At 36.6% G+C, this 19157-nt stretch overlaps 2 protein-coding genes across 7 annotated transcripts in view; one reads left to right on the forward strand and one right to left on the reverse strand.

Annotated features, from left to right (window-relative positions):
* CEP290 (centrosomal protein 290) overlaps positions 1 to 15176 on the reverse strand; it is a 61239-nt gene extending 46063 nt beyond the window's left edge. For both annotated transcript variants that reach the window (XM_058189545.1, XM_058189544.1), the window contains exons 1-11: positions 14615 to 15176; positions 10001 to 10121; positions 9837 to 9914; positions 7568 to 7637; positions 6844 to 6890; positions 5902 to 6045; positions 4604 to 4657; positions 3673 to 3825; positions 2111 to 2293; positions 1741 to 1830; positions 1528 to 1650 (exon numbers count right to left, since the gene is read on the reverse strand). In XM_058189545.1, the coding sequence (XP_058045528.1) occupies positions 1528 to 1650; positions 1741 to 1830; positions 2111 to 2293; positions 3673 to 3825; positions 4604 to 4657; positions 5902 to 6045; positions 6844 to 6890; positions 7568 to 7637; positions 9837 to 9914; positions 10001 to 10102 (1044 nt within the window). In that variant the 5' untranslated portion in view covers positions 10103 to 10121; positions 14615 to 15176. The remainder of the gene's footprint in view (positions 1 to 1527; positions 1651 to 1740; positions 1831 to 2110; positions 2294 to 3672; positions 3826 to 4603; positions 4658 to 5901; positions 6046 to 6843; positions 6891 to 7567; positions 7638 to 9836; positions 9915 to 10000; positions 10122 to 14614) is intronic.
* A 112-nt stretch (positions 15177 to 15288) lies between these two features.
* Positions 15289 to 19157, forward strand: part of TMTC3 (transmembrane O-mannosyltransferase targeting cadherins 3) — a 57418-nt gene continuing 53549 nt past the window's right edge. For 3 of the 5 annotated variants that reach the window (XM_058189549.1, XM_058189546.1, XM_058189551.1), the window contains exon 1: positions 15290 to 15446. The gene's annotated coding sequence lies outside the window, so the exon portion shown is untranslated. Of the gene's footprint in view, positions 15447 to 19157 lie in introns of all 5 variants that reach the window. The other 2 variants (XM_058189548.1, XM_058189547.1) reach the window with 2 other exon arrangements.

The raw sequence follows: 19157 nt of genomic DNA on the forward strand, positions 1-19157 counted from the left end.
CATTCATTCCTTGTGTGTCCAATCACACTTGGCCAATAAAAATTCTATTCTATTCTATTCTATTCTATTCTATTCTATTCTATTCACTCACTCATTCATTCATTCATTCATTCCTTGTGTGTCCAATCACACTTGGCCAATAAAAATTCTATTCTATTCTATTCTATTCTATTCTATTCTATTCTATTCTATTCTATTCTATTCTATTCATTTTATTTTGTCAAATACATATTAAATAATTATATAAATATAAGCATGAATTGAATACATAAAAGGAATACAACTAAAGGGAACATTAGGACAGGGACGGTAGGCACGCTGGTGCTCTTATGCACGCCTTACAGACCTCTTAGGAATGGGGTGAGGTCAATACTAGATAGTCTTTGGTTAAGGCTTTGGGGATTTTGGGAAGAGACCACAGAGTCAGGTAGCACATTCCAGGCATTAACAACTCTGTTACTGAAGTCACATTTTCTGCAATCTAGATTGGAGAGGTTCACTTTTAAGTTTGAATCTATTGTGTTCTCGTGTATTGTTGTGGTTGAAGCTGAAGTAGTCATTGATAGGAAGTACATTGTAGCAGATAATTTTATGAGCTATGCTCAGGTCATACCAAAGGCGGCGTAGTTCTAAATTTTCTAAAGCTGGGAATCCTCCTTCCCCCTTTTGCACTTTTATTGTTTTTCGTTCAAATAAATATTCATGTTATTTTACTTGGCTCTATCTTTATTTTTTACATTGACCAGTAGCTGCCTCATTTCCCACCCTCGGCTTATACTCGAGTCAATAGTTTTTCCCAGTTTTTGTGGTAAAATTAGGTACCTCGGCTTATATTCGGGTCGGCTTATACTCGAGTATATACGGTAACTTCCCAAACACATAATGACCTCCTCACCAAACATTTCTTTCCCTTAAGTTTCAGCTTCAAATCAACTATGTTAACAGATTTTAAAACTCATATAACACATTTTATGGGGGAAAAACAATTAAAAGTAATGAATTTAGTGGTAAAATATTCAAAATGCTGCATAGATAAATACAACTCTCTAAAATAGGTTTCTAGATATGGCCATATAAAGTGGGTTGTGAAGATAATTACTGCATTATATTTTCTAGTAAGGGACACCATGGCTCAGTGACTAAGACGCTGAGCTTGTTGATTGAAAGGTCGGCAGTTCAGTGGTTCAAATCCCACGTAACGGGATGAGCTCCCATTACTTGTCCCAGCTTCTGCCAACCTAGCAGTTCAAAGCACGTAAAAAATGCAAATAGAAAAATAGGGACCATCTTTGGTGGGAAGGTAACAGCGTTCCGTGTGCCTTTGGCGTTTAGTCATGCCAGCCACATGACCACAGAGACATCTTTGGACAGCTCTGGCTCTTTGGCTTTGAAACAGAGATGAGCACCACCCCCTAGATTCGGGAACAACTAGCACATGTGTGCAAGGGCAATCTTTACACCTTTACCTTATTTTCTAGTAATGTGCATGTTTATTTCACAAATGTGTGCATACAAACGTGTGGATACCTGCTGGAGGGCAAGAACATTGCTCTTGTCAGCATCCATCTGGGCCATTTTCAGCTTCTCTTTCAGAGTCAACAACATTTCCTGATATTCAATTATTTCATCATCTTTGGAAGCCAAAATTCTCTGCAAGATAAAAGGAGACAAAAAGAATCTTAATTATGACAAAACACAAAACAAATCGCTAAAACGCAGTTAATGTTAATTGTGAAATACCTTCCACTCCTCCACTTTTTCATTTACAGCTGCCATAAGTGGGTCATCTTCTTCATTCTTTGCTTTAAGTTGGTCTGTCAGCTCATGCACCTATATTGAGATACAATTCATAATATAAGCTATTGACAGACTAATTACCAATGGGAATTTTGCAGTACAAATAATTGGAAACTAGTTGCTTTCTTATGATTTACACGTAAAAGATACTGGTATCTTTTTCAATGGATAAGGCCATGGCAAGTATATTGCAAATGAACTTCAAATTTGGTACTATTTAGCACTCCTAAAATCAACATTACTAATTTAATCCTTTGTACTCTAATTTTAATGCTTTATGTATCTGCTTCCTGGTATGCAAGGTGCCTCATACCTGTAGTCTATATTGCTCTTTTTCCTTTCTTAGCTGGTCCATGGCAATATCAGACTGTTGCACCATAAATTTCATTTTATTGTATTCATCTGTCATATTCTCCATTTCTTGCACAGATTCTTCTAAATTCTTCCTCATTTCCTGGTTTTGTGCTTCTAACTTTTCATTAGCTTCTGTCAAATTCTACAAATATAAAACAGACATATTTCCATGAAATGTATGTTTTGATATAAGGAGCAATTCTTAAATTGATCAAGCTATATTAAATTGTCCCCTAAAGAAGTCTAGAAGATAACAAGACAATAATAAGTTTGATCATCAGCAAAGTTCTTAAATACAGGGACATCCAATCATAAAACAAATTATTATACTTAGTTCATGAAACAACATATGGGTTTTGGCATGTTTTAGAGTAGCTGAAAAAATATATTCTCATTAGCCTGATGGCCTGACATGCTATTCTCTAATTAACAACCAAGTTCTTCATTTTATATTAAAGTTTCTTCTGAGTTGCCCCATCACTAGTTTAATTTAGATTGTACTAAATTGGCAGGACTTTTTTTATTTATGCTACTGACTTCCCTGAAGATCTTTACACCCCTTTATTCCAAAAATTAATATATTCTGTATTTCTCACACTATAAGACGCACTTTCTGCCCCAAAAAAGTGGGTGGAATTGTCTGTGCATCTTATAGAGCGAATATTGCGACATGGGGATGGGGTTGACTTGTTACCACAGCCGCCATTCACCGCTGCCGGGGAACACTGGAGCCTTTGCTGCCAAGCAGATGATTGGCAGTTGATCAGCCTCCTGGCATACTGCCAATCAGTTGTTCTAGGCGGCAGGGATCGGCAGGCGATAGGTGGTGGTGGCAATCTCCGCCACCTACAACAGTTGATCGGCAATATTCTGGGTGGCTGATCCAACCGCCAAACAGCTGCTCGGCAGCAAAGGTTCCAGTGTTCCCTGGCGGTGGCAGCAGCTTAGCTCACTTGACGGTGGTGGGCACAATGGAGCAGAGCCCTGATGAGCCACATGCTGGGACTGTGATAACATGCTGAAGCTGACAGGCTGTTTGCTGCAAGGACACTAGCAAGACGAATACCAGATGGATGCTGAGAGGCAGAGGCAGATTTTTTTTCTTGTTTTCCTCCTCTAAAGCTAATGTGCGTCTTATGGTCCGGTGCGTCTTATAGTGCAAAAAATACATCATGTATATATACACACACACAATCTAAATCTCCATCTCACCAATTTGAACTGCAAAATATCTTTTTCTAAACTTAAGTTCTGCATGGAATACAATTTTTATATGTTTAAATGAATAGTGGATTAGTTACCAGTTTACTATTCCAAACAGTAGGAAAAACATGACAAATCTTTTGATCTTATATAAAATATAATATTTTATTATTATATTATATTTTAATATTATATTGCTCTTATTCTTAGACAAAAACCAAAACCAAGAACCCAAAATACACCAGTAAGGTCTGCACTTCTTTAAATTAGAGTCGGGTCTGACCATTTTGTTCTACTGAGCAACTTTTTGAAATTTACCTGAATTTCATCTAGGTATTGAACAAGCTCAAAATTCTTTTTTGATAACTGTGACCTGTAATCTGAGTCTTCTCCTCTTCTTGAGAGAAATGTTTCCTTTTGTGATTCTAATTGTCTCTGATAGTCAATAACATCCTGATGAAGCTGCTCATTCTGCAGTAAAAGATGATTAAAATATGAAACTGCTGAAGATAAGATATTAATACTTTCTGAAACTGAGAAATATGCTAGTAGATCTAAGGGAACTAGAAGTAATAAACCAGAAAGACTTCATTTCATTGGATATATTCAAGGGAAGGCTAGGTGGCCATCCGAAATACTTCAATTCTTATTCATGCACCAAGTATGGCTAGGGATTTGATATCATAATTGGCCCTTTCACCTTTAAATAATCTAATTTTTAAATTAAGTTATTGAAACAAGCTAATACACTGAACACAGAAACTAACACTAATCCTCACCTTTTTCTTCATTCTTGTTTTCTTTAAAAAAAAAATAAGAGCAGAACAAGAAAAAAGAGGAAATTTTAAGAGACCAAACTTAGCAGGCAAAACAGAAAAGAGTAAAACATAAAGGAAGAAGTAATACAGCATTATTTTACCAAGCAAGTACATTAAGAATTTAATATTATATATCTTTATGATGAAGAAAATCCATAAACTGAAGCAGAAATTACCTAGATTGAAAGAATAATCCTGTCATTGCAGAAGATTTTAAACATTTGTTATGACTGAATTAAATTAAATTAAATGGACTTTCTTCTAAGAAATTGGGAATCCTTAGGTCTAGCGTACACGGCACAGATAAAGAAAGATGGAAATAAGGAAGCACAATAGCAGTGGTAAATCAAAAGTACACAAGGTGTAACAAATAAGTAGGCACCAGGTGTAAAAAATTATTTTGTGTCAAATTGTTATATTGGCATACCAACCTCTCTTCTTAATTTGCTGTTTTCATTTTCCGTTTCTTCATTTCGAAGAGTAAGCTAGAATGACAAATTAGTTAACTGAAACTATATACGTAGTATGATCCTAATATAAGACATAAGTCTCTTTCTAGAAATATCATTATTCATATTTGCAAAACCTATAATAAACCTATAAGAAATCATTAACTGAAAATAAAAAACCTCTATTTCAATCCAAAAGTTTGTTTAACCAGTGTTCTACTAAAACCATATAATGCTACGTAGCAGAAGTGATTAGGTCTTCATAATTTACCAATTCCAAAATTTAGTGCAGTCAATTTGCAATTTAGGGAATAAACTCTATTTAGTTCCACAGACACACATACCGTATATACTCGAATATAAGCCGATCCGAGTATAAGCCGAGGTCCCCAATTTTACCCCAAAAACTGGGGTAAACTGGGGACTCGAGTATAAGCCGAGGGTGGGAAATGAGGCACCTACCGGTTGGGGAAAGCCTCCCTCCCTCAGCTGAGAAGGCTGGCGGCGCCGCCCGCCTCTCACTGCACCGGCAGGGCTTCCGTCCGGTAAAATGTGAAAAAAAGAAAAAAAAACTCGAGTATAAGCCGTATATACTCGAGTATAAGCCGAGGGGCTTAAAAAAAAAAAAAACCTCGAGTATAAGCCGTATAGACCCGAGTATAAGCCGAGGGGACGTTTTTCAGCACAAAAAACGTGCTGAAAAACTCGGCTTATACTCGAGTATATACGGTATATATAATTACTGCTTCTTATATATACATAATGCACTAAAAACAAGATATTAACTTGTTAAACTAGACATAGGAACTATTGAAACTAGTAAATTTGAAGGCATCTTTCAGTTCACTATACGTATTAGATTGTTTCTTATAATTTTACAATTTTGAAACAGTTCCAGTATTTCATTTAAAAAACATACACATTATTTATGATCAGATATATTTTTCAAATCAAATGTATAGATAATATTTAGTATTACCAATAACATAAAGAATTTCAGATAAAAATCTGAAGAAATTCAGATAAAAATTCATTTATCTGTGAGTAAATTTCTTTGACTCAATTGGCTCTTCTTCTGTATAGATATGCTTACAATTTCATTACACAATTTTAGTTTTCATAAGTTTATAGTACCTATCACTATTACGTTGATATAAATTTACATTATTTTCTTTTTAAAAATCTTGCATTGTTAAGTTATTGTTCAATTTCTATCATTATTCTAACATTAATTTGTTCAGAATAAGTTTTTACTCTTAATAGAGATTAATGTAATTTACCTGTTCATTAACTTTCTTCTCTTTGTCTAGGTCCTTTTCCATGTCCGCTAATTCTCTATCTTTTTGTGACAACTGTTTTTCCAATTGGCGAATTTCATCGCGCAGAAATCGAGTATCACGGCTTCCAGTGGATCGCTGTGCTATCTTAGCAAATATTAAAATAAAATTAGTTATATATATTTCATTATATTAAGGTAAATAAATAGTGCATATTCTAAACAATATAAAACTCATGGAAAGGTTTTGAAATATAGTAAATATGCAACTAAACAATGTAAGATCAGATTTAGCTATTTACTCTAGGGGACCATCTGTCTTGGAATCCAAATTAAATTTAGACTGGCTATACTGAAAAATAATTACTAAATTAACAAATATTGAATTAATTCATTATTTCTACCAGTATAGCAGCACAAATCAAACTACCAACTATTAAAATAGGGTTATACTTTATGATTCAACATATTCCCTGCAAGTATAGTTTTTATTACTGTGTTTCCCTGAAAATAAGACCCTGTCTTATATTTTTTTGAACCCTGAAATAAACACTTGGCCTTATTGCCATGGGCTCAGAAGCCTGATTGGGCTTATTATTAGGGCATGTCTTATTTTGGGGAAAACAGGGTATATTTAATAAAATGTTCCACAACTGATTTCTCAATTAAAAATTAATGCAAGGAAGTTTTCTAAAACATGTAGTAGGATCCAACTTTTTTATATTGTCCAAATTTAAAATATTAGGCAAATTAAACAGTTGCAGGATTTAAAATTACCATACATAAAATGTGAAAACCAAGCCTCACAATATGCTGTAGCTTAGAAGATTCAGTGCTATATAAATTAGACAGATTAATAGTCAGATTCATAAAGCTATTTAAAGCTGATATTTTATCTCAAAAATAATAATATTCAATCTTTACATTAGGTGAAATTTAAACATACCTCTAGTTCTTTTTCTAGCTTCATCACCTTAGTTTTTAATTGATTTTCTGTTTTCATAAAAAAGGACAAAGTTATCAAAATATAATGACCAAAACACTGAAATAAGACCTAGAATAAAACTGATAACATTCTTTACAAGTATTGAAAACAGCTCCTTCTTTGGAAAAAAAATAAATTGTAAATTATATCTGTGTATAGTATAAATTATATTATACATAAAAATACCATGTTACATAATTGAACCTTGCATATCTCATTTTTAATACTTACCTATTCTTTCACAGAATTAAAAATGAGCCAACTCAATTGATCATTAACATTTTTCAATTTATTTTAAAGAAACTTTGTTATTCATTTTATTTACTGAAAATTCAATTAACTTTAAATTGAAATTGTGTGATGCTTTGGGCCTAGCTTTAGAAGTTGGACCTCATTAGTCATTATGTTTTCAATGTTTCCGTATTTGACTGAGAATAACAGAATAAATGAAATATATTTCTACTAAAACTAATGAAGAATCTCACTATTCCAACTGAGCAAAAGGTAACAGTTCAAAACTAGCAGTAAAGTAAAAGCAAAACAATGAAGTCTATAATATTGAATTTTGAATTCTAAATAGGGTTTCTTTTCTATGGAACTAGAAATTCCATTTTATTGCTACTTCTGTATTTTTTCCCCAAAAGTGTCAAGATGTTTACAAGTTATGTATCTATAGAAATGTTACCAAATTTAGCTTGCTCTTCTCCAGCTTTCTCAACTTCTTCTAGAGCCAGTTCTACTTCTTGGTTTTTCATCTATTAGAAAAAACACAAAAAATACTAGTAACTGCGGCAAACAAAATAAAATCATATGGATTAAAACATAATGTTTAAAATAAGATACAGTTTCTTACAGATAAACCCCTAATATTAAGTTATATATGATATAAGTTATAAATATGCCAAAAATCTAAGAATAAGCTTTATGTAATTAAACTCTTCCTTCTACAACAAGGTTTTTCTACAAAAACCTCAGAGCTGTTTTTATTAATCCAAAACAACTACAACTCTATGTTTATTATGGAAAAGTGTGTTTATCCCATTTTCATCCAACTATTACATTTACCATTAAAAATGACTGTACATGAATGGGCAAAAAGCAAAAAAAAAAAAATCTAATCTCTTCCCTGCCCTTCTCAGGAAATCCTAGGTCACTTGTCTCCTTCACTACTTCTAGCCTCATAAATGTTTTTATATAGAGAGTATTTAAATATTTAACAAACCATGCTCATTTTTATTAATATCTGTGGATTAACTTTCTAAAGTGCTACAAGAATATTGATATACATCTGTAAATATTTTAGAGGTTCCAGGAATATTATAAACACAAACAGAACCTGTTCCAAGGGTAGAAGAGCCTATTCAACTCGCCTGTCTAGGCAACTGATGGATTCCATAAGCTTTCAGAGGGAACCATGAGTTATTCCCAAAGCTCTGGTACATAGTTCAACTTAGCCCTTAGTCACAACTTATAATGAATGTGTGATGAAGGACTCAGACTGTATCATGCCAATGCGGACTCTCTCTTTATGGATTCCACAATCTCCACACCCCAATTTATAGGGAAGCCCTAAGAGATAAAATGATGCAAGGGATGCCAAGAAGAGTAAGTCTAAAAAGGTACAAGTGATAATCTTTATTAGGACTTGCCTTGTTATTGTTATTGTTATAGCCCATCAGTGGCCTTGTTTCAGGTAATCAGTCTTTTCAGGGTTAATAAGTCTGGAGTGTCCCTGAATGGCCACTGTGAGGGCTATTCAAAAAATCTGTTAGATAAAGTTATTTGGATTTGTTCTAGGTTGGACTCCTGTTGGGCAGGTCCTATGAAAGCAAATAAGGCACAATCTTGTTCCATTATGTGGGATGACTTTCAGGTACTGAGAAAATGCACAAGGTCCTTGCAGTTGTGAGCTATGTGTTATGCTCCTCCTGGCTAGTTTTTGGGAGATGGCATGTAGTTTGCCTGCCTTAAAGAAAGCAATAAGCTACCCACTTCTCAAAAAGCCATCCTTGGATCTGACAGTCTGAATTTCATTCAGTCTCCAATGTTAAAATTATTAGGGAAAGTAGTAGAAAGTAGTAGCATTCAGCTTCAAAGGACTCTTGAAGAAAAGGAGATTATCAGGACCAGTGGTGGAATTCAGGTGATTTAACAACCGGTTCTCTGCCCTAATGATTTCTTCCAACAACCAGTTTGCCAAACTGCTCAGAAAGTTAACAACCGGTTTTCCCGAAGTGGTGCGAACTGGCTGAATTCCACCACTGATCAGGACCCTTTTCAGTCTGGATGTAGACGAGGTTATAATACAGAGATAGTGTTGGGAGCTTCAACTACTTCAACTACCTGGAAGCTTCAACTATTCCAAGATGCAGTGGCACATATAGTTCTGGGCACTCTGAGGACTGTATTAGATTACTGGGAAATGAGTTTATATTGACTGCCAGTCTCTTTCCAGGTGCAATTCGAAGCGCAAGTTATCACATTTAAAGCCCTGAATGGCACAGAGCCAAATTATCTATAGGACTACTTTTCCCTGTGGATATGTCCATCCCACCAGATCAGATAAGGTAGGTGCATTCCAGTCCCCTTTACTAAACAATATCATCTGGTGTGCCTTCTCTACAACAACCATCTATCTTATAGAACAGCTTTTCCCCTGAGATCTGGAAGGCCCTTACCCTATTAGCTTTCTGGAGGGCCGTGAAGACCTAGCTTTTCCCTCAAAAACTGGGTCAGGATAGGAGTTGAACCCAGCATGTGTACTTTAGTACAGGATTACTGTGATATCTTGGTGGCATGTAATGTATTTTTGGGGGAGGGGAGCATTTTTCCTCTATTCATAGTGGTTTGATGAGTGCTATACATGTAGGATTATATTGTATAAAAGTAAATAAAGTATAATAAATGTTTATAAAGATGCTATTTAGAAATCGTAATGATATATCAGTACTGACCTTCATTAGTGATTGAGAAATTTTAAAAAGTTGAATTAAATGTGCAGGAGTCTCATCTTTCAAACCATTACCATCAACCTAAAATATATAAAATATAAATATTTGAGAAGTATACATTAAAATACCTTTAATTACTGACATATTGAAAACATCATGCAAAATACCTTGGCCACAGTCTCAAGCAAATTATCTGCTAGTTCCTCCTGACGAGGCAAAGCATCAGGATCTACTCTCATAATTTTCTTCCATTCCAAAATAGGTGCCATCCTGAATATTCATTTACTTCTGTAAAAAAAAAAAGTAGTCACATTGAAAAGGTTACATTACATTTACCAGAAATATTTAATATAGCATTTGTAGTATTTTTATTTAGTAAGCTATTCTATCTAAGAACAGTAGAGGATTTACTTTCCCCATTAACAGAAATTCTATGAGGCAGATTTAGACTGAGAGTATTGGTTCACAGGCTTTCACTAAACTTGCATTAATCAAGGGTGGAATAGAACCTCACCTCGCCCTTCCTAGTCCAACCCCTTAACACTGGCTTTTAAATGAAATGTTACTAGATACAAGGAGTCAACCAAGTATTTTAAGATTAAAAGCCATTTTTTTTATTTATGTACCCGAAACATTTCTCTTTATTTCCATGTGTAGTTCCTCAATGTACCCACTTAGGAATTCCATAAGATGAGATGGGAGCTACTGTAAAAATTAATAAGAAAGCCTGTAAAACAGCTTTTATGTTTGCAAATGATCCAATTTCAGTTTTTGTATGCATTCTACTCCTTAAACTTGATATTATGTTAAGCGGTTCCCTTACCATTTCCTTTTTTAAATCTGTTTTTAATCTTTATATTCATAAAATATTTGATTATCATAAGTTTGGGGCAGATTGTAAATGAACGCAAGCAATAACTATAATGTCTGAAATACCATTTCAGAACAATTATCTTTAATATTTTGGAATTCTCTTGTTGAGAAGGCCATAGATTCAAAAATTTCATTGCACAAATTGGTTCTACGTCTGTACCTATGAAAACATAGATAACTAGGATTGCCAATCTTGTTTCTATTTAAACTAGTACTATTAAATTCAATTTAATTTCTAAGAAACTGTGCATAAAATTATAACTATATTATTTACACACAGTTTTGTGACATACTCTTTTTTGTTTTGTTTAGCTCCAACTGGGTATTATAACACTTGGAGGAAAAAACAGGTTTTAATGGTTTTCCAAAAGGTTAAGAGGATGGAAGTCTGTCAGATCTCAAGGGGAAAAGAGAGGGCAGGACCACTAGTCAAAAGGCACACCTCCTGGATCCCAGAAGTGATACTTCAATATGAGCTCATTATTACCGGTATATATTGTGTCTTAACAGAGAACTACTACACAGTTAATTTCACATAGATTACATAAAGTGTGAGACAAACTTCAATTCCATCAGCTTTGCTGGCTGATGAACTCTGTGAATTGAAGTCCTCAAGCCTTAAAGTTACTAAGGTTAGAGACCTCTGCTCTATACCGCATGCGGGCATGGGGGAACACTGGAACCCGGAAGAGTAGCTCCCTGGCACACATGCATGGGAGCGCCGGTCACCTGTTCTGGCACACATATGCACGCAAAGACCAGCACATAGGTGCCAGAACCTGGAAAAGCAACGGGCGACGGCTGGCGTGCCTGTAGATGCCTCTGCATGCCACTTCTGGCACATGGGCCATAGCTTCGCCATCATGGCTATATACTATATAAGAAAAACTACTTTGGCCTTTTCAAATACTATTCTCCAGGATTCAAAAATCAGTTTTTTGATCCTGGGAAGTAAGATCCAAGTTTTTGTTGAAGAAAGGAATTTTTTTTCACCTTATCTTATAATTCTTCATTTCCTGAGTTAAAGATGCTCAATTTGGAGATAAAGTTCATACACTGAACTGAAACATGGTTAGTGTAGCAGGTAGACAAGTACATAGAGTGGAAAGCTGAAGATCTCAAATCCCTCTCCCAGAGGCTCTGTAAGCATTCACATTGTGATCCACTCTCCTACTGTGAGGTATCAGTTTGATTGTACTTGCTGATATAACTATCTTCCAAGGGGCATCTCACCTGACAATGTGAGACAGATACAGCACTCATACACTTCAGGGCAATTAAAATGTAAAAAATGTAAAAAGTAAATTTAAATAGTGCAATCTTCTGCCATATAACATTAAAATTCCATTATTTTCTATCTATAAGGCATAGACTGTTTATTTATTTAAAACATATTTTTAAAACATCCAATATATTATGCCAAGTAACATTTTAACAATGGTTTAATGAATAAATCATAATTAACATGCTAATAATGTAAATTGGTCTCTGAATGACAGCATCTGAGTTCCCATACTATGAATAGCAAGTACCAAAGCAATTTCATACTTTTAAGCTCTATCATAGATCATTTCAGTTGTTAAATCCGATCTACATTTAGTATAGGAATTCAGTTTAAAGCATTTCAATCAGAGGTCTGTCCTCCAGCCTCTACCTTAACATATTCAATAAAAGATGTTTCCTATAATAAAAAAAAACCCTACCTTTCTATAAAAGTTTTAAGACCATTATTTGGAATGACAGCAAAGACATGGATCAATAATTTTACACTTCACAGGATTATGAGTTTCAAAATCTGTTTTTCAGGTATTTTTTATAAACAATAGAGAAGCTAAAAGAATATTTTTTCCATTTTATTTTATTTGCTGTTGCTCCACATGGCTTCCATCATTCCAAGAGATACACCTTTTCTTCACAAATTGAAGTGTTTAATGCATTTAACAGAATGGTCCACTTTCTCCATCAAATCATGTAAGCCCAACACTTGTGCAACAAGGCAAGCAGGAAAACATGAGATCACATTAGCAAGAACTGGTATTCTTCTTTTTTGGCGATACTGCCCATCCAATGCTTCTCTCTCTTTTTGCTGCTTTAGGATTGTCTATGCTAGGGGAGAGAGAGCCTATTATGCTGAAAGCATTGTGGATTATTGACCATTTCACCAGAGGCAGAATACATGCAGGTCGTCATTTCACATGTACAGGTAGTCCTCAATTTATGACAATTGAGCCCCAAAATTATGTTATTAAGTGAGACATTTAAGTGAATTTTGTCCCATTTTATGAACTTTCTTGCCACAGTACTTAAGTGAATCACTGCAGTTGATAATTTGCTAACATGGCTATCAAATGAATCTGGCTTCCCCATTGATTTGGTTTCTCAAAAAGTTGCAAAAGGGGAACACATGACTTTGGGATACAGCAACAATCATAAATAATAAGTATGAACCAGTGGTGAAATCAAATTTTTTTTACTAGCGGTCCTTTTTTTTTTTGTACAAGTTTTTATTGATTTTTTGTTTCCCCCCCTCCATACAAACACAATTCATAAACAGTGTAGTGACCTTATCTTATACAGCTCAAACTATTCAAATATATTTTTCTTAATTACAATTTTTTGCCAAAATATATATATATTTCCTCTTTTTATTCCTTTCCTAATATTTCTTTGCTTATTTTAACAAATTACAACTTTTTCCCCCCTTCGTTTTCTAATTTCTCCATTTTTATTCATATTCATTCCCTTTCATTCCTTTTCTCTTTTTTTACTATTTCAATTTTTATTCTTTGAATATTTTCGGGGTTGTCATTTCTCCATTTCTTTCAGAGCAACCTTTTCATACGCGCCTTTCCTTCCCTCCTTTCTTCTTTCCTACTTTCTTCTCTCCTCCTCTCCTATGCCTTCCCTACTTCCCTTTCCCTTCTCCTCCTCCACCCTACTTCCTCCCTCTAACCTTCTCTCCTACACTTATCTCCCTCACCTTACCTCCCCTCCTCTTTCCTTTCTTCTTTCTCTCTCCCTCTTTCTCCCTTCCACCTCTCTCCTTATCTCTATCTCTTGCTGTATCTATTTTCAATTTCTCTAATATCCAGACATCCCCTTTACTAGCGGTTCTGTGGTTGTGGCTTAGTGGGTGTGGTGTGGCTTGGTGGGCATGATTGGTGGGTGTGGCAGGGGAAGGATACTGCAAAATCTCCATTCCCACCCCACTCCAGGGGAAGGATACTGCAAAACCTCCATTCCCAACCCACTCCAGGGAAGGGATACTGCAAAATCTCCATTCCCTCCCCACTCCTGGGGAAGAATATTGCAAAATCCCCATTCCCTCCCCACTCCTGAGGGAAGGATATTGCAAAATCTCCATTTCCACCAGCCAGAGGTGGTATTTGCCAGTTCTCTGTACTACTCAAAATTTCTGCTACCGCTTCTCCAGAACCTGCTGGATTTCACCCCTGGTATGAACCATTTGCCAAGCATATGAATTTTGATCACACGATCATGGGGATGCTACAAAGATTGTAAGTGTGAAAAAGGGCCGTTAAGTCATTTTTTTTCCAGCGCCCGTTGTAACTTTGAACGGTTACTAAATGAACTGTGGAAAGTCGAGGGCCACCTGCCTTTGGACCACAGGGAACATTTCCTGTATCTTTAACAAAGCGAACTGTAATCCTGCAAAGCTTTATTTCACCAGAAGACCAGACTGGACGACGTAAACCGCACGTTAGGCATATAAAGAACCACCCTATCTCGACCGCGAAGGACTGTCCCCCAGAGATTTAGTAACCGGGGATGCCTGGCATAAAATCCCAGCGGGCCACTCAGTCCTCCTTCCCTCAACCCCGACTAGAAGCGGGAACTGGTCCCCGTCTCTCCCCGGTGCCCGCGCCGCCCCTTGCTGGCTCGCTTACTTTCCACCGCCTCTCCTCCCACCTTCAGCCTCTTTCCTTTGTCTTCCCTCGCTGACTTCCGCAGTCGTTTAAGGTGGGGACGGCCGTTGCTAAGCAACGCGATCAAACAACCCTCGCCCACATTCAGAAGAGCCCGGATATGCTTTCCAACTTGCACCCAGCGCCCGGTCAAAACTCCCGCGGGACTACAATGCCCAGAGGGCAGCCCGCGAAGAAAACTCCGAGTCCCAAAATGCTTTGCTCGACAAACGCTCCGTGTCGGACAAAGCGCTACTTAGCGCGGGTGAAGAAAACGAATTCCGGCCAATAAAGAGAGCCGCGCTCCTTGGGGAACGGAGCTGACGGGACCCTCACGCAGGCTGGACAGGAAAAAAGCACGGACAGCTCGACATTAAGGAGCGAAGTATTTCCCTTTCCAGGGAAAGCGTCGTAGGAAAAAAAACTACACGCCCCAGCCAGCCCAACACCGACCTGGAGACAATCTCTTTTCGATATCCGCCGCTTGGAATGCTGGGAAGAGGGTGGTGGGGGAGCGGTCGAAAGCCGCCTCGGCGAGCGCTCTACTGGGAACGGAGAACGAATGTGTGCGCATGCGTAATTGAGGGAGTCTCCGGTTCGTTCATTCGTTCTGATTTGTGGGGAGGGGAGGGGGGGTTCTTAATGTCGAGTTAAGTCGGGAGCTGCTGCGGAGTAAGTCATGGCGGGGAAAGGGGTTCATCCACGGCGGTCCCAAGTACAGGAACCTGCGGAGTGAAACACGCGGGGACGGAGTCTACTAGGATCTTTTGGGAAGCTGGGTAACTTGACGCGCCTGCTGATTTTCCGTGCAAAGGTAATGGGAAAAGAAAAAGGACGGGGAGGGCGGAGAAGGAAAACACCAGAACTTTTCCGTCAAATGTGAAGTTTAAGCCCTGGGGACGATTTTGTTTGATCTTTTGTAGGTTGCGTTCATTTTCTCTTCAATGTGAACACGTCCCTTCGCTTGCCTGTTATTAATTTCCAAAAAGGCTAGGAGGCTTCACACGTGACATTTGTAAAGACCTGAATTAGGTACTGTAATGGTATCTTTGTGGGCTTGGCAGAACGTATTCTAACTAAGTATTACCTAGCTGCATCATTCATATGGGCCCAACTTCATATACTGAATAATGCAGCACTGTTGAGTGTTCACTTTGAAGGGCCAACGCTGGATACTGTTAATTAAAGCCCTTCTGAAATTGACCTTCCTGCTTCATTTATAGCTTACTTTGGCAAAAGTATGACTTTTGCTAGGTCTGGAGCATGCTGTCTTTGCAAACTTTGTGCATTGCTTATATTTTGTAAAGATTGCTTGAACTTTTCATGGTATATTAATCAGAATTATTTACCCAATTTAAAAGAGTATGAAGTCTGCTAGTGAGATGCATAGTTCTTAATTTCACCTTCTGGGTAATTTGGAAGTGGGATGAAGAAATACTTCTACGTGCATTAATTTCTTAATGACATAGGTAAGTTGGGTATCCTGAAGTGGTAGTTTATAAGCAAAATTTAATTCTTGAATACAATTTAGATTTCACTGACATATATATTTTACAGTATTCATATTGGCATGAATCTGATATGTTTATGTGAAAGTTATTCTGGCCACTGGGTTTCTTCCCCTCCCCCCCCCCACACACATTTTGTCTACCTTGGGCTCCTTATTTCATTCTGATATATTGGACTTCATTGTTCTATCTTGCTACATTTTAAACAGTATTTAACTTTTTTGTAACATTGTTCTATTTATTCATTTTTATTCAGTTCTTTGCTTCTCTATAACCCTGGGAAATATCAAAGTTGTAGTTATTAAGGCCTCAGCAAATTATTGCACCTGACTCATTTTACTCTTAATTCAAAGAAACCTTTAAAGAGGTTGAGGTCTGATTTGTATCTAAGTGGGAGATTCAGGAATGTAGGCTAGACTGGGAAATTGGAGGGAAAAATCCCCAAAGAAACTAATGACTAACCAATATTTTAATTGATGCCAAGTGAGCTACCTGGAAATAATCAGAATTAAAGTTCAACAGAAAGAAGAATTTGGGGGCTTTACTGCAATGGTTGAGAGCAGTTTGGTGTAATGATTAAGCTACCATGTTAGAAATCACTATCAACTCTAATTCGCCTTTAGGTATGAAGCCAATAAGGTGATTTTCAGCTAGTCATTCTCTCTGAGCTCCAGGAAGAAGGCAAGACACTTCTAAAGATATTGCCAAGAAAATTGTAAGGACTTGTATAGACAATCACCAGGAATCAACACTGATTTGAAGGCACACAAACCAAAAAATGACTCATTATATAGTCAGGATGAGACATAGATTGCATATGAAATTGTATTGTTTCTATTGTCAACAATATTAGTTGAACCAAACACTTGATTTCATATAGAATAGCATCAGTGCTTTATATAAATATTCTAGATACATCAGCCATTCATTTTCTGTCCTAAATGCCAATAAGCAAATTACAGCTGCCCCATCAGTACATTTTTTTAACAATCAGGCAGATGGTTACATAGCTAATTGTGTGCATATGTAAATGTTGAAGCAATTAATACAATTTAGAACACCTAGCAGTCAGTTCAAAAATAGCATATGGTATTTCTCAATTCCAATACTATAGAGTTGGTTGCCTTGGGGGCAGGGGTACTTTATATCTGTGCAGAATATTCAGAATACAGTTCAATTACTTTTGGAAACAAACAGAAAGCAGCAGGTAAAGCTAAGCAAGATCACATCAAATACCTCTACAATTAGCACAGGGGCCCCCCAAGGCTGTGTGCTCTCCCCATTTCTCTTCTCTCTGTGACTGCATCTCCAACGATCCATCTGTTAAGCTACTGAAGTTCGCAGATGACACAACAGTGATTGGTCTCATTCGAGACAATGACGAATCCTCATATAGACGAGAGGTCGAACAACTAGCCTTGTGGTGCGACCGAAACAATCTGGAACTGAACACTCTCAAAACTGTAGAAATGGTGGTAGACTTTAGGAGAAACCCTTCCATACTTCCACCTCTCACAATACTAGACAACACAGTATCAACAGTAGAAACCTTTAAATTTCTAGGTTCTATCATATCGCAAGATCTAAAATGGACAGCTAACATCAAAAACATCATCAAAAAAGGACAACAAAGAATGTTTTTTCTGTGCCAACTCAGTAAGCTCAAACTGCCCAAGGAGCTGCTGATTCAGTTCTACAGAGGAATTATTGAGTCTGTCATTTGCACCTCTATAACTGTCTGATTCGGTTCTGCAACCCAACAAGAAAGACACAGACTTCAGAGGATAATTAGAACAGCAGAAAAAATAATTGCTACCAACCTGCCTTCCATTGAGGACCTGTATACTGCACGAATCAAGAAGAGGGCCGTGAAAATATTTGCAGATCCCTCGCATCCTGGACATAAACTGTTTCAACTCCTACCCTCAAAACGACGCTATAGAGCACTGCACACCAGAACAACTAGACACAAGAACAGTTTTTTCCTGAAGGCCATCACTCTGCTAAACAAATAATTCCCTCAACACTGTCAAAATATTTACTAAATCTGCACTACTATTAATCTTCTGATCGTTCCCATCACCAATCTCTTTCCACTTATGACTGTATGACTGTAACTTTTTTGCTGGTAATCCTTATGATTTATATTGATATATTGACCATCATTTGTGTTGTAAATGTTGTACCTTGATGAAGGTATCTTTTCTTTTATGTACACTGAGAGCATATGCACCAAGACAAATTCCTTGTCTGTCCAATCACACTTGGCCAGTAAAAAATTCTATTCTATTCTATTCTATTCTATTCATATACCCAAAGGCTTTCATTTCCTCAGTGGAATCTTTGGGGGGGGGGCGGAAAAGCTTTACATGCCACATTAAAGATTATTTTGAAGTTTATCAGCATTTTTTAAAGGAGAAATATCATTCGAAAAGACAGCTAGGATATGTATATCTTTTTGGAACAAGTACTGTAATCTGGCACATCACTGTCCTTGTGGATAACTTATTTCATTCTGCCAGACTCCCTGTCCTATCTGATTTTATTGTTTATTCTAAACAGAATTTGTAATGTTTGAAGTCCAAATATTTATCAGCCTAATCTTACACAAATTATTCTTGACTCATAGAAATTCTAAAAAATAAAAAAATAGATGATAGTTGGCCAATGTTTTGCTCAGAAATCTGAACAGCTACCCAGAAAAACAGAGTTAAAACTAGCATGATAAAAGCATTAGGGAGAAGACAGAGGATAGAAGATTATTACCTTCCAGGTTGCTTTCAGATAGATCATTCTTTTGGGTCTCACCAAAAGAGGCATATTGTAAGAGCACATTCAACTATTTTTTAAAATATGAAAATTTAATTGGAAGCAATACCTCCTTCCATAACTTTAATTTAAATTGGGGATATTTTAAAATTACCATTTTCCTGAGCTCTTTCATTACTTGATTCACTTTTTTCCCATAGCCCCATTTGCTGCATACTTCTGGCAGTGGTGGAATAGTTTCTTAAAGT

The sequence above is a fragment of the Ahaetulla prasina genome, chromosome 7 (genome assembly GCF_028640845.1).
Source record: "Ahaetulla prasina isolate Xishuangbanna chromosome 7, ASM2864084v1, whole genome shotgun sequence".
Lineage (NCBI taxonomy): Eukaryota > Metazoa > Chordata > Lepidosauria > Squamata > Colubridae > Ahaetulla > Ahaetulla prasina.